The following is a 16,524-nucleotide window of genomic DNA, read 5'->3' as shown; positions in this document are numbered from 1 at the left end:
AATGTCACTCTTAGTTGCTCTTGGGGCATTTTTCCTCTCTTAGCTTCTCTGGAGCAAAAGTCTACATTCAACGGCCATCTTCAAACTGTCTCTCATCTGCTGCTATTCTCTCAGCTCTTGTGCATTCTCCATAGTGTCCCTCTTGGCTGTAACTCCTCTTCAAAATGTCACTCTCAGTTGCTCTTCAAAATTTCACTCACAGCTGCACTGAGTTCCTTCTTTTTGTCAGCTCATTTATATGGCTCCAGTGATTTAATTTAGATCCACCCTGAATGGGTGGGGTAACACCTCCATGGAAATTATCCATTCAGAGTCATCACCCACAGTTGGTTGGGTGCATCTTCTCAGAAACATTCAAAGAATTACAATCTAATCAACCCTGATAAGTCTGCCCACACAAGATTATATCAAAGATAATGGCGTTTGGGGGACATAATACATCGAACTGGCACAGACCCTATTACAAATGGGTTCACATCCACCTGACCAGGGCTTAGAACTTGAACGTGTCTTTGTGGGGGACATGAGTCAATCCATAACAAAAACATTTACTTTAAAAACCTTATTCCTCTCCAGATTTGGTTTTCAGATTTGTATGCTTAGAAATTCAGAGTCCCGTGTTTGGTAAGGCTTAGGATTCTAACACTGACTAACTTCACATCAGAAGGATGATTAAAACCAGAATGTTAGTTCATCAACATATAATTAAAACAAAACATTTGTCAGGGGAATTAGGCCTTCACAATAGTTTGACAGCACATTTTCTACCTTAAGATAATCATAATGAAACGTCACATTATCAAATTGCTTGATAATTGCATCAAGACAAGTGGATTTAAATTGCAGGACTCAAATGTGCTGTGCCGTGAGGTCCTGATTGTCTGAAAGGGTTACATAACTCCTGGCAAACCAGATAGAAAGGAAGCCTGGCAGTTTGGGACATCCATTGATTCCTCTGAGACTTCTCCTTTACTTAGCTTCCATTGTAGATCGGCTCCCTTCTGACTGATGCATTCTTTCCTCAAATATGTTAATATCTCTAATAAGATAATTACATTAACAAAATATTTTCACCATTCATTATTTTTCTTATGACAGAGCCTGCCTACTTTCTTGAAGACTGCTATAGTAATGACCTTTATCTTTACTATGTTTCTTGTGTGTGTGTGTTTGTTTTTTTACAGGTACATGTCTACCTTATATTCTCACCCTGATTTTCCAGAGAAAGGACCGAAGGAGATTAATGAAGAGCTAATGAAAAATGTTAGCCACAACCCTCTTTTACTTCTTACACCACAGAGGGTTAAAAGATATGTTGAGTCTTTATGGAAGAAGAAAAGTTCTGGGCAACCAGTCACCTTTACTGATATCTTTGGAATGTTAATAGGAGAAACACTAATTCATAATGTAAGCTATGGCCAAAACTGCAATTTTTTTAGTACGAGTAGACAATGTATATCATAAGGTCTTAAGGTAAAGAAAATATGGTGCATTTTATAAAGTCACTTGACACAATTATTCTTTCAACAGTGTGTACTCAGTACATTCTTTGTGCCAGACATTATAACTGCTTTCTACATATCAAACTAGTACTTATTAATTCATTCAAGCTACTTTGGTTTTATTTTAATGTAACATTATTGAGATATACTCACACACCATATAATCCATCCAAAGTATACAGTCAGTGGCTCACAGTATCATCATGTAGTTTTGCATTCATCACCACAATTTTCAAACATTTTTATTACTTCAAAATAAAGAAAAAAAATATTAAAAAATGTAAAAATAAATAAAAAGAACACCCAAACCATCCCATACCCTTTATCCCCCCTATTATTTGTATACATATTGCCTTCATTTTATTACTTATATGCTGATACACTGGTTAAACGGAGTATCCTGTCACCAGATTTTCATTGTCATATGGTCACACAATAAAAGTTATATATATTTTCATCAAGAATCAAGTCTACTGGATTACCATTCAAGAGATTTAGGTATTTCCTTCTAGCTATTCTAATACACTAGAAACTAAAACAGAATATCTATATAATGCATAAGAATAACCTCCAGATTGATCTCTCAACTCTATTTGAGATCTCGCAGCTACTGCAGCTTTATTTGGTTTCATTTCTTTCCCTCCTTTTGGTCAAGACAGCATTCTCAATCCCATGATGCCAGGGCCAGGCTCATCCCTGGGAGTCCTGTCCCTCATTGCCAAAGAGAGTTACACCTCTGGGAATCATGTTCGTGTAGGGGGTAGGGTAGTGAGTTTATTTGCATAGTTGGCTGAAAGAGGCCACATCTAAACAACAAAAGAGGTTCTCTGGGAGTGACTTTTTGGCATAATTGTTAGTAGGCTTAGTTTCTCGTTTGCAGGAATAAGTTCTATAAGGGCAAGCCCCAAGATTGAGGGCTTGACTTATTAAATTGGGATTCCCTAATGCTTGAGGGAATATTAGAATTCCTCAGGTGAGGAAGTTTAATATTTCCATATTTTCCCTCAGCCCCTCAATACTTTTTCGTTTTCTGCCCAAAGTACTCTGGGATACATTGGGGTGTCATATTAACCTGTGCATAATGAGACCTCATTCCCCATTCTAGGTTCCATGCAGCCGTGTTGTTTAAATAAGCTGACCGTACGGGTTGTATAAGAAAGTGTGCTACAGAGAGTATAAATTTTGTACCAGATAAACATCTCTTAAATAACAGTCAAAACTCAGGAATAGATGTGACTACTGTAAGAATTTACAATCTATGAACCTTTACAAGCCTCATTGAACACTCCTCAGTCCTGCATCATCGATTGTTCAATCTCTGCCCACATTCTGTCCCCTGATACCTATGCTTTCAAATTCGATTCTCAGTATTTGTTCATTGTAGTAATTTTATATTAGTTAGGCCTTACAATATTTGTCCTTTTGTTTCTGGCTTATTTCACTCGACATAATGCCCTCAAGGTTCATTCCCCTAGTTGCATGCCTCACAACTGCATTCCTTCTTTATGCATTAGTTTTTATTATTATTATTATTATTAAATTCAGTTTTATTGAAATACATTCACACACCATACAATCATCCATGATATACAATCCACTGTCCACAGTATGATAACATAGTTATGCGTTCATCACCACAATCTATGTCTGAACACTTTCCTTACATCAGAAAGAACCAGAGCAAGAATAAAAAATAAAAGTGAAAAAAGAACACCCAAATCATCCACCCCATCCCAGCCCATTTGTCCTTCAGTTTTTATCCCCATTTTTCTACTCATCCATACACTAGATAAAGGGGGTGTGATCCACAAGGTCTTCACAATCACACTGTCACCCCTTGTAATCTACATTATTATATAATTGTCTTCGGGAGTCCAGACTGCTGGGTTGGAGTTTGGTAGTTTCAGGTATTTACTTCTAGCTATTCCAATACATTAAAGCCTAAGAGGTGTTATCTATATAGTGCATAAGAATGTCCACCAGAGTGACCTCTCAACTCCATTTGAAATCTCTCAGCCACTGCAACTATTTTGTCTCATTTTGCATCCCCCTTTCGGTCAAGAAGATACTCTCAGTCCCACGATGCCGGGTCCACATTCATCCCCGGGAGTCATACTCTGCATTGCCAGGGAGATTTACACCCCTGGGAGTCGGGTCCCATGTAGGGGGGAGGGCAGCGAGTTCACCTGTCGAGATGGCTCAGTTAGAGAGAGAGAGGGCCACATCTGAGCAACAAAGAGGTATTCAGGGGAGACTCTTAGGCACAATTATATGCAAGTTTAGCTTCTCCTTTGCAGTAACGAGCTTCCTAAGGGCAAGTCCCATGATCGAGGGCTCAGCACATCAAACCGCCAGTCCCAATGTTTGTTACAACATCAGCACCAGTCCATGTGAGGATGTCCAACACATCCGCACCTTCCCCCAGATCCTCGGGGTTGGGGAGGGGGAGGCTGTAAATATATTTTTTATTATCTGCCCAAATTACTCTGGGATGTGTCACTATTTCACTCCAGCCTATACTAACCTACCGTATCTCACTTCCTATTCAGAGTTCCATATGCATTAGTTTTGATGTGTGGGGCAGTACTTTTGTTTTCCCTGTGTTTGAAAGAAATACACATTTTAATCCTTAGCTTAGCTGTCTGTTCCCTTCAAAATGGGAATCTTTTTAGATGAGAAGGTGATACAAGTAATATTTTGAAAGTAGGGGAAAAATGGAGGTTGCCTGTAGAGCATCAGAAAAGGAAGTGGATCACATGGAACAAACTCAACCCATGACTACAGTGTGACATTTCATTTGAAGATAAAGCAGGGGAGATGGAGACGAGTATGTCTGTGCCTGGGAGTTCTGGAGCTAAATTCTTTCCAAGCTCCGTAGTTGCCAAACTGTTTTCCAGTTCAAATATAGGCATAGTTCCTCGAGTTATGATTCTTTTTAGGATGAAGATAATTGCTTCCGTAGAGCTTACTTTTTGTGATTATTTATGACTTGGAGATTTCTAGAAGCAAGTAAGACTTATGTAACATAAAAATATTGTGTTTTAAGAAACTCTCAAATGAAAGTACTATTTTAATTGTACCTGTATCTGTTTTTATATTTAAAACTTTCTTTTTCCTTCTGTGGACAGAGAATGAACACTACCTTGAGTAGTTTGAAGGAAAAAGTAAATACTGCACAGTGCCCTTTACCTCTTTTCACTTGTCTCCATGTCAAACCTGATGTTTCAGAGCTAATGTTTGCAGGTAAGTACTTTTCCTCCTTTCAGAATATTACCTAGAACATTTGACTTGCAGTTTCCTGTGACTTTCTTTTGAGGAATATCATAAGCAAATTCAGTTGCTTATTTTAATATATTTTCTGTAAGATAACACTGAAAATATAAGAAAATATTAAGCTGGATAATTTTTTCTGGTTGTAGAGAGTTTTCCATGAAACTAGTAAGTAATGTATTTTTCCATTAAGTTAATGGAATTTAAAAATTAACTATAAAATAAAAAATAAATAATGAATATAATCAAGATTCACTTTTAATTAGTATTTTTTTAGTGACTTTTAATGAAATATTATGCCTAGTGTTTTACGGCAAAGTATATTATTTTGTTTGCTGGTTATATTTTCATTAAATTGGGTAATATGATAAATATTTATCATTCAAAGCACAATTCTAGGTTTTCTAAAAAGTGCTAGTCTATACTTGTGGTAGCTGGTAAGCAAAATGTCTCCAATTTCCTGCTCATTTAATCTAAGAGGTAAATAGTTATTTCTTCTGCCATTTGTCATCTCATTGGGTGCTCTGACCGTGTGTGACACCACACTTCTGGGGGACCTCTGTCAGTCCCAATCTGCAGGCTCATTGAGACTGGCAGGATTTATTGTATTTTTAAGAAAAAAGTACCTCTGAGTCATACCCTGAGTCAAAAAATAAATCTTTGTGAATGGAGTAATTAACAGACATATCCAGAATCTTTCCAAATTTTACTAAGTCTAATGTTTTCCTTCACTCAGTAATCTCAGGGAAGAATTTTGAACAGTTTACAAAAAGGGATGAATATGAGCTTCATTCTTTCAACAAGTGTTTATTAATAATATTGACTAAAATAGTTAATGTGCTTATGGTTCACCAAAGCACTTATCACATTTATTATCTTATTCCTTTTTTACAGCAACCAGGAAGGGAGACATTTTAAACAAAGCCTCAGAGATTAATTGATTTGCACATTGCTCCATAGAAAGTATGCAGCAGAGCTGCAAGTTGGTCTAAAAAATTCTTTGTTCTTTTTATACTATGATTTTGGATTCTCTTATTACTGACTGTGAAGAGCAGTTTCCCCAAAGTATAAACTGCTCTCCACTCTCTGCCCCATTATCATTTCTCTTCATTGTGGGAAATTTATAATAATTATAAAAGAAGTTAAATTAAAGCACACACTCTAAGAAGAGTTAGTATGCATTGTAACCTTGACTACATAACATAACTTCTTTAACCTTCACTCTTCTCCTCTGTTAAGTGAGAGTAAGACTCACAGTGTTTTGCTAAATAAATGAGATAAAGTATGCAAAGTTCTTAAAACACTGCCAGGCCAAAATTAAGTTTCCAGTAAATCTTAACAATGTAGGGTGTTCTGTGTAGAATTTGTATAGGAAAGGCAAATTTAATAATTGGGCTAGTGTGGGAGGAGGCATGTAGGATAACCAAAGGCATGTTCAGCAGCAATATGGAATGGGCTTGACTGTAAAGGAGTTCAGAGTGGAGAGTTGAAACTTCATCACATAAGAAAAATAAGCGCCATGATAAGCTTTTTTTTTTCCTTTTCCTTAGCTATTCTCTGGTGGAGTCATGATATTTCCTTTTGAAATTGACTAAATAAATTTTATTAAATTGTATTAAATGTGTATATGACCAAATAAATCATCTTCCATCTTGGAAACATTATGATATGGTCAAAAGAGCACTAGATTCTAATTTCGAAGCCTTGTCTTACTTAGCTGAAAGAACTTGGGAGAGTCATTTAATCTCTCTGATCCTCACTGTCCTCATTGTTAAAAAAAAGCATAATAGCCATCAGATATGTATTACAGAGTTACATAACATGAGATATGAAGAAGACAAGAGTGAAAACTGTAGAAAGACATAAAAATATAATCATTTTAGCATTATTGTTATGATTATTACAGCACTTTCTCAAGGGCCCCTTTTTATTCGGAACTTTTAGTAGATAGCCATTCTCAAGAGAAAATCTGACCAAAATAATTAAACAATAAATAATGTTTCAGGGAGAGAAAGTTTTAGATTCACATAAAGTGATAAAAGGCTGTTTTATATTTAGTTGGTATCTTCAGGCCATCTTCCTAAGTGTGATATTGTACTGAAATGAAAGATGCACTATTAACCTTCCATTGTTAAGCTTCTGTGATAAGGAGGTCCTGGCTGTGTCTTCTAACATAGTGGGACAAATCCATTAAACATTAGCCATGTGGATATTGTACCCAGATAAGACATTCAAAGATGCATGTCATGAGTTTTCTAGTAGCTTAACTTGAGTTATTGAAGAATAAAAAAAGATTGGAGACATGTCTGTACTTTATTTCTGTGAAATTTGCTTAGAGTGAAAGTGGCTATTCAGGAAAAAAAAAGTTGAAATATACTCTGAATTTTATTAGAAACGGTCAAAGAACCAAATTACTTAGCTTATAGAACTTTAAAAAGTGTAGTGATTTCCCTCAGGAAAGTTATAATTCCACTAAAGAAACACAAATAAAACATGGGAAAATTAATGAGTAATACACATAGAATATTATCTACTTAACTGTATAGAACTGACAGAAGTGTTAAGAATATAGGAGATTTAATGTAGTAATAAAGACTTCATGGCAGAGTTGGCACATGGTTAAGTTGAAATTGGAAGGTTCTAACTCAGGGAGGTGAAAGGGCAGCTTTGATGGAAACAACATGAGAAAATGCTTAGAAGGAAAAATCAAAGGTATGTATTTGGGAGCAGTAAAGTGAAACTAGCCTCAGACTCAATTATACACTGGTGAAGAGTAGCCAGTATATTAGGGGAAACCTTCAGTGCTAAATTGTAGAAAGATCTGAATTCCAGACAAAAATATTTTTACTTAATTTTGATGATAATGGAAAGTTTATTTAATGCTTTTGGGCAATAACTAAAATTATTTAAGTGGTGTTTTTGAAAAAAATAATTTGGTTAGTCACATGGGTAGATTGGAAGATAGAAAAAAAACTAGAAGCAAACATATATCATTGTATTTTTGCTAATAAGGTCCTAGAACTGAGGTCACTGATGATAAGGAAATAAAGGAATGGCTGGATGTGAAATACCGAAACATTATTGGTGGGATGTGATGATGGATTTAACATGAGGAGATAAAAGGTGGTTCCAGTAAGAAAACTTTTCTGAGATATAATCATGTTTACAGAAACAGATAAGCTAGACTGGGAGAAAAGGAGATGAGTTTCTTTCCAGGCAAGTAGTGGGATATGATGACAGCACATCTGAGTATAATTGCCTAACAGGAAGTTGGAAATGAGTAGATGGAGGTTCAGGACAGGGATTGCAGTTTGCAGTAAATAAACAAACACAGCCATAGTGAGTTCCTCAGTGAGGATCAGAGGGAAAATCTTGACTCTTAAGAATGAGTATAATTATTGTATGCACAGGCCTCACCCTTAATAACGAAGGGATAGCAAGAAAAGTCAGCACCAGGAAGTTGTTATGCTCAGTTCCAAGATAGGGCTGTGAAATCCACTGACAGGAAATTACTGGTAGTTATATAGAACTTTACCCAACAGCCCTGGTACATGGCTAGTCATGTCTTCCTAATTCTGCATAAATTGTTATAAAACACACCACTTTCAGATGAAGGATATATGTACCTTTTGACTTTGATTTGAAATGAATTACACTGTCTCATCACCATTGTGATTTTGTAACTTCCTTCATGAAATTAGAATGTTCTGATCTACCATTGAGTAACAATAAATATAGATCCATAATTCATTTTCCAAAATTTTGGGGGTCAGAACTGCTTTGAATTCCAGAATTTTTTAGAATTTAAAAATTAATTAGGTATTTATACTGCATATTACATAATTCCCCCACTGGGGTCTCATAATTAAATATAATGTTTTTCTAGTAGAATGTATCAATATTCACATTGAATGGGACAAATAAAGAATATGAAGAGCCCCCACAGCATTTCAGGCCTAGTTTCAATGCTAAATGATTTCAGGTCAGGTTTTACCACCAAATGAATAAGGAAAAAAACTTGTGGCTCTTGGAGTTTTTGGATTTTGGATTGTTGGATTGTTTTGGATTGTTGGATAAGTGATAATAATTTCAGACAGGAATAAATAGAAAAATAAATCAGAGAGAACAGAAAGTTATGGGTTGGGTCAGGGGTGGATGGTAGTGGGACTGCTTTAGAGAGGATACTTAAGAAAGACCTTGAACTAAAGTTTAAGAAGGAGCAAGCTTTATGCTTGCAGATGGGACTAGCAGTGTAAAGGCACTGAAGTGGGAATGAGCTTGGCCTTTTGAAGGACAATAAGGCCTTTGAGGCTAAAGTAGAATAAAGAAGACAAAACATGATAGGGGATTGGTTAGGAAATATCTTCAGACAGGGAGCAGAAGGCAGAGCATCATGAAGCCTTGTAGGTTATATTTTTATTTTCAGTGTAATTGGAAGCCATTGGAAGGCTACCAGCTGGCATTTGTGTACTCTCATTTTTAGTTTAAAAAAATCATTCTGGCGATGGCATATCAAAAAAAGGGGAGTAGAGTGGAGGCATTTTAGAGATCCAGAGGAGATAGTAGGGCAGCTTGTACTAGTGTGAGCATGTTGGCAAGTGGATAAGTTACCAGGTTCTGAATATATCTGATGATAATGCCTACAGCACTTGATTTTTTAAATATGAGTTGTGAGGAAGAAAGAATCATCAAAGATAATCCTAAAGCCTTTTTTCCTGAAAAACTGTATGAAAGGTGGTACCAATTACCAAGAAGAGAAAGAGAGAGAGAATTGCAAGTGAGGGAAATGGGAGTCAGAAACCAAGAGTTCTTTTAGGATACCTTAAGATTTGTGTAATTATTAGACATGGTTATAGCCATGGGAATGGATGAGATAATAGTTATTACTATTGATTAATTATAATATACCATGCCCTTTTCTAAGCTCTTTACGTTTCTTAATTCACTGTATCCTCACAACAACTCTACAAACTACCTGTTGTTCATATTCACATTTCACAGATTAGAGAACTAAGACACAGAAAAGGCAAGTAATTTACCCAAAGTTGCACAGTTAGTAAACAGCAGAGCCTCTGCTCTTAGGCAAAATCATCATGGTGCTTCAAAGATGTCATGTATTAATAATTTTGCACTGTAATCTTGGGATTTAGACTGAATGGTTAAAACACATAGTTAAATGAAGATGGAGAAAAGGCAAATGTTAGTAAACATTTTCTTCCATTTTCATAGGCTGTTGGCATTGTCAGAAAGAAAGAGTTGAATTCCTTCTATTTCATTCATGGATTATACATCCAAGCCAGCAGTTTTTAGTTTTCAACTCTTAAGAATTAGGATGCATTTGATAAAAGATGTCTAAGTTTTAAAATGGAAAATAATATTATATTTGTGCACATTAAAAGGAATCTTTTTGTGTTGTCTCAACTTCTTCTCTTTTTCCCCATCAACTTCTACACAATGCCATATACATAATAGGCATTTGGTGGTTTCTATTTTTAATATTTTAAATAAATAGATGAGAATAATCATGGCATTATTGAAGTAATCTTTAGCTGTGTTCATTTCTAGAACATTTTCCTATTAATGGATTGACTTATTTTTAAAATGCTTTCAGATTGGGTTGAATTTAGTCCATATGAGATTGGCATGGCTAAATATGGTACTTTCATGTCTCCTGACTTATTTGGAAGCAAATTTTTTATGGGAACAGTTGTGAAGAAATATGAAGAAAACCCCTTGCATTTCTTAATGGGTAAGTGATCAAAAACTATCACTGCTAGTTTTTTTTTTTTTTTTTTTTTTTTTTTTGCTGCCCTTAAGTTCTGGTGCATTCTAAGTTATCCTCTGACTTTGCTTTATTGTAGGTGTCTGGGGCAGTGCCTTTTCTATATTGTTCAACAGAGTCTTGGGAGTTTCTGGTTCACAAAATAAAGGTTCCACAATGGAGGAAGAATTAGGTATTGTAAAAGCATGCTTATAAAGCTACGTTGATAAATTTCATTAACATATATGTATAGAGAAAAATTATTATAGATTGTTATTATTCTAAAGATACTGTTAGTTTGGTTTAATCAACCTAAATATTTCCTGAAAATCTTATGTAAATTACTTCTTAAGTATTATTCTTATATTGAAGTTGTGAGATTCATAAAAACATTGATCCCTGAGAATAATTTTTGCAAGGTCATCTCCATTTCTTTTCCTCCATATGCATCTAAGCATGCTATTTGTGTTAATGATTACTCCCTTTGACCTAGTAAGAGTAGCTTTTTAAAGATTTCATTCAACAGTTGAACACAGTATGACACCTAAAGGGTAAATTCATGCTTTTCAGAGTTTATTTGTCTCTTAATTACTAACTCACAAACTAAATTCTGTTAGTTTCTTGTAGCTACTAATTCATACTAAAAGAAGGGAAAAAAATCTTTCAAATCACTTCCAGTAAACTAAAACTAATTATTTTCTCTAAATCTAACTTATTTGCCCATAATAAATTAAAAATAACATTATGAAACTTGTAAAAGTAGACAAACTCAACTGAGGATAGTGATTTTCATTAGTTATAAGGATAATGCTTTAGAAACAGGTTTTCTTTGATGAATAATTTCACTTAAAGCAAACAAAACAAAACACACATTCAGTATAATCCAAAAGCCTTGCCATCAGTGTTCTAATAAACACTGACTTGTCATGGCTAGTTTGACTGGTAGTGGGAAGCAGTCATGTCCTGCTAAATCTGCTAAATCTGAATTTGGGGTCAGATCAGCTGGGACAAGGAAGAAGAGTTGTGATGACTTTCAGCACAACTACCTAATAACTCTTCTCTGTCCTTGAAGAATCACAGGTCTGATTGAGAACAGAAAAACCTGAAGAATAGCATAGATAATTTTTACAACAATCAATTTATTTGGAGAAAGCTTTCATGTGAAAGTTTCCCAGGCAATGATAGTTGATTTAATTAAGCTTTTTAGGTAATAGAGAATACAATAGTAGCATTAATTAGAACACTGTAAGTTGGCTTATAAACATTATCACCCTCCTGCAAGATTTGATTTTAGTTATTTGATATTTTATATGGTATTTATATTAAGTACAGTAAGCTTCTGTAGTCCTTAACAATTTCTTTAAGAGCATCATTTGTAATTTTGGGTGGTTGTAATAAGTAATGGAAACATGATCTTATGATTTTATTAGCGCTAAAGATGGTAACTAGAAGTAAAAACATGAAAAGGCACTTTTGTACTTGCTCCTGTTCTCTGAGCTGCACTTAATTAATAAGCAGCCATTATAGCTGGAACTCTTCAGCCTGCCATGAGCTTTAATTCAGAACCACATTTTCTTAAAGGTAGTTATGAGGCAAATTGTGAAATGCCAAAATGATCTAACCTGATTTATTTTAATGGATATTGATTATATCCTAGGCTATTATCCTGTTCTCAACTCTAATTTTGTGGAAATAACTTTTCTCCAAATTATGTGACGATTCCAGAAAACAAAGAAAAAGAATAGAAGTATTACATATTATGAGGCTTACTTCCCTGTGCCTCTTCTCTGTTGAATAATCCTGATCAATGTAGGGTTTGTTATTTTTTTCTCCTAAAGCAGGAAGAGAATAGGACTGAAATAACACATCTGAAGGTGGGTGAGGCAATGGCTAAATGCCAAGGAAAAGGAAGAAGTTTGCATGAAATAATCTTAAGAATACTCTGTGTTCTGAAACATCCTCCAGTGGTCTGGCATCTTATTTGCTGCTTCTGCGTGTCAGACTTAGGGAGAATGATGTGTACTTTAGATCCGACAATCAGCAGGATGCATGTTACCTCAGATTAAGTGAGGATATCCAGAAATGAAGCTAGAGAGGTGACTGGGGTGACCCTGAGGACTCCTGCTGATGCTTTGATCCATTGGCTGTCTGAAGTCTACCTCTTCAGGGGCAGCTGGGAGGTGGTTTCTGTTTGTTTTCTTCCCTTGGCCAAAATAATGTAAGATAAACAGTACCATAATTAGGTAACTAAAATAAAAGTCCTTGCTTCCTTCAAGGTGTTTTGAATGTTAGAAATATATGCTTTTTGAATTGATGGAGCTGCGCATTATGCTTTATGAATGGAGAACATAGAAGTTCAGAAGATTTAGCTATTCATATCATTTTAAACACTTAGGGAAATTCAGTAAATCTTCCTTATAAAGAAGGGAATATTTTGGTGGAAGATTTTTTTTTTTTTTAATCAGAGGATCAAATGTGACAAAAAAACAAAAGGAGCATTTTGAGGAAAGAAAATTTCCTCCTTCCAAACTACATATAGCACCAGAAATGCACTTAATATATATGACCTCTGGAGTGGATCATTTCTTAACACCTCCCCTCATCTATACAAAAAAATTAATTTCTGGAATAATTATAAAATGAAATGGATAACAATGTTAACTGGAGAACACGTTCTTTTATTCAATTTCATATATATAACAATAATAAATAACTATAAAATTATAAAATAAATATCAAAATACTGCCTTAAGTATTCATTAATGCTTCCACTACATAAAATATCAAAATACTACCTTAAGCATTCTTTAATGCTTTCACTCATACTCATGACATTTGTGTACATACCATTTATGTAGGTATAATCATTAAACAAAGTCTAATTTGTTTAATTAGACTTTGTGATACAGAAAAACCAAATGTTAGACCTATAATTCTTTGAGTTTAAATTCCACAAATATGGTCATCTCACTAAAATTTGTAAATTTGGAGTCAATTTCTTAAAATAAGAAAAATTCTGTTGACTAATAGAAGGATATAAAAGTCACTATATAGAAAATCGTTTCATATAGGTGTCCAAAGAAACTTTGATTTTTCTACAAATGGAGATTGTAAGAATTATCTGTTTATTACATAATTTAAATATGTTTTACTGGAGAAAAAGACAACCAGCTATTATGCTAGATTTTACTGCTGTCTTTATTTTAAAGATTTATGGTTATTTTAGTTTATATAGCTGTTTTCTTAATATGTTCTGCAGGAAGCACAGATTTTATTCTAATCTTTGTTTTTAATATAGAGATTTCAAACTTACAGAAAAATCATGAAGAAAATACAGTGTTCCCATATACCCCCCTCACACAGTCTTCTCTGTTGTTAACACATTGCCTTAGTGTGGTATCTTTGTTACAATTGATGAAACTATTATTATAAGTATGCTATTATCTACAGTCTGTAGTTTATGTTAGGGTTCATTGTGTTGCACAATCCTATGTGTTTTTTTTTTTAATGTTTTTATTCTAGTAATATATATATACAATCTAAAATTTCTCTTTTAACCACATTCAAATATGTAATTGAGTAGTGGTGGTATTAATTTACATTCACAATGTTTGCTACTATCACCACCCCCATCCATTACTAAAACTTTACTATCAGTCCAAACAGAAACTTTTTACCAATTAGGTGTTAACTGTCCATTCCCTAACCCCCACAATGGCCCCTGGTACCCTGTATTTGATTTTTTGAATCTGTGAATCTGAAATTCTAATTATTTCATATCAGTGAGATCATACAACATTTGTCCTTTTGTGCCTGGTTTATTTTGCTCAAAGTGATTTCTTCAAGGTTCATCCATGTCACATGTATCAGAACTCCATTCCTTTTTACAGCTGACAATATTTGATTGTGTGTATATACATTTTGTTTATTGATTCACCTATTGATGGACACAAGTTGCTTCCATCTTTTGTGAATAATGCCACTATGAACATCTGCATGCAAATATCTGTTCACATCCCTGCTTTCAATTCCTTTGCGTATTTACCTAGAAGTGGTATTGCGTATAGTAACTCTGTATTTCTGAGGAACTGCCAAATTTTATTCCACAGCAGCTGCACCATTTTACATTCCAACCAGTAGTGAATGGATGTTCCCATTTCTCTCCAATACATGTTCTTTTCTTTTTTTTTTTTTAATAGTAGCTATTCTATTGGACATAAAATTAAATCTCATGATTTTGAATTGCATTTCTCTAATGACTATTGACATTGGGCATCTTTTCATCTGCTTATTGGCTATTTGTTTATTTTTTTGGAGAAATGTCTATTTTACTCTTTTGCTCATTCTTTAACTGGAGTGCTTTTCGTTCTGTTGTTGAATTTTAGGATTTTTTTTATATAGTCTGGATACACATATCAAATATGTGGTTCCAAATATTTTCTGCCATTGTGTAGGTTGCATTTTACATTCATGATAACTTCCTTTGATGTGTGAAAGTTTTTAATTTTGATGAAGTTCCAATTATCTATTTGTTTTTCCTTTTGTTGCTTGTGCTTTTGGTATAAAGAATAAGAAACCATTGCCAAATACAAGGTCCTGAAGCTACTTTCCTATGCTTTCCACTCAGGGTTTTATAGTTTTGGTTCTTTTATTTAGGTCTTTGATCCATTGTGACTTAAGTTTTGTATGAAGTAGGGATCCACCTTCATTCTTTTGAAAAGGGGTATACAATTTTCTGAACACTATTTGTTGAAGACTATTTTTTTCTCCATTGAATGGATATAGCAGCCTTTTCCAAATCAGTTGGCCATAGATGTGAGGATTTATTTCTGAACTCTCAATTTGATTGCATTGCTCTATATGTTTGGCTTTGAGCCAATACCATGCTGTTTTGATTACTGTCACTTCATAATTAGATCGGAAACTATGAAGCCTCTAAGTTTATTCTTATTTTTCAAGATAGTTTTAGCTCTTTGGGACCCCTAACCCCTCCATAAAAGTTTGATGGTTGGCTTTTCCGGTTCTGCAGAGAAGGCTGTTGGAATTTCTATTGGGATCACATTGAATCTGTAAATCACTTTGGGTAGAATTGGCATCTCAACAATGTTCTGCAGGAACATTCTACTCCATGAACACAGGAAGTCCTTCAATTTATTTAGATCTTCATTGATTTTTTTAGCAATGTTTTACAGTTTTCTGTGTACATGTTTTTGCATCCTTGCTTAGATTTATTCCTAGTTACTTGATTTTTTTAGTTGCTATTGTAAACAGAATTTATTCTTGAATTTCTCTTCATGTTGTTCATTACTAGTGTATAGAAACACTGCTGATTTTTGAACATTGATTGTGTACCCTGCCACCTTGTTGAATTTGTATATTAGCTCTAGCAGATTTGTTGTGGACTTTTCAGGATTTTCTATATATAGAATCATGCCATCTGCAGAGAGAAAGATTTACTTCTCTCTCTCCTATTTGGATAACTTTTAATTCTTTTTCTTGCCTGTTCTGGTTTGCTAATGCTGCTCATTATGCAAAATATCAGAAATGGATTGGCTTTTATAAAGGGGGTCTATTTCGTTGCAAAGTTACAATCTGAAGGCCATAAAGTGTCCAAGGTAAGGCATCAGCAATGGGGTTCCTTCACTGGAGAAAGGCCATCCACATCCAGGAAACCTCTGTTAGCTGGGAAGGCCCATGGCTGGCATCCACTTGCTCCCAGGTTGCGTTTCAAATTGGCATTCTCCAAAATGTCTGCATTGGCTTCCAATGACTATCTTCAAAGTGTCTCTCAAAGCTGTAGCTCTGAGTACCTTCTGTTTGTGAGCCCCTAAGACTCCAGTGAATTAATCAAGGCCCAAGCTGAATGGGTGGGCCACACCTCCATGGAAACGTTCAATCAGAGGTCACACCCTAACCAAAGGTGTCACTCACAGTTGGGTGGGTCGCATCTCCATGGAAACAACCTAATCTCAATATCCCACAAGATTGGAT

At 34.8% G+C, this 16,524-nt stretch overlaps 1 protein-coding gene across 4 annotated transcripts in view; it reads left to right on the top strand.

Moving 5' to 3' along the window:
• PLA2G4A (phospholipase A2 group IVA) overlaps positions 1-16,524 on the top strand; it is a 174,063-nt gene that overhangs the window by 123,037 nt on the left and 34,502 nt on the right. For all 4 annotated transcript variants that reach the window (XM_037825146.1, XM_037825144.1, XM_037825147.1 and 1 more), the window contains 4 exons: positions 1,185-1,407; positions 4,631-4,745; positions 10,384-10,521; positions 10,634-10,726. In XM_037825146.1, the coding sequence (XP_037681074.1) occupies positions 1,185-1,407; positions 4,631-4,745; positions 10,384-10,521; positions 10,634-10,726 (569 nt within the window). The remainder of the gene's footprint in view (positions 1-1,184; positions 1,408-4,630; positions 4,746-10,383; positions 10,522-10,633; positions 10,727-16,524) is intronic.

The sequence above is a fragment of the Choloepus didactylus genome, chromosome 2 (assembly GCF_015220235.1).
Source record: "Choloepus didactylus isolate mChoDid1 chromosome 2, mChoDid1.pri, whole genome shotgun sequence".
In the NCBI taxonomy this organism is placed as follows: domain Eukaryota; kingdom Metazoa; phylum Chordata; class Mammalia; order Pilosa; family Megalonychidae; genus Choloepus; species Choloepus didactylus.
Note: the sequence above shows the minus strand (reverse complement) of the source record. Positions and strands in the feature narration are given on the sequence as shown.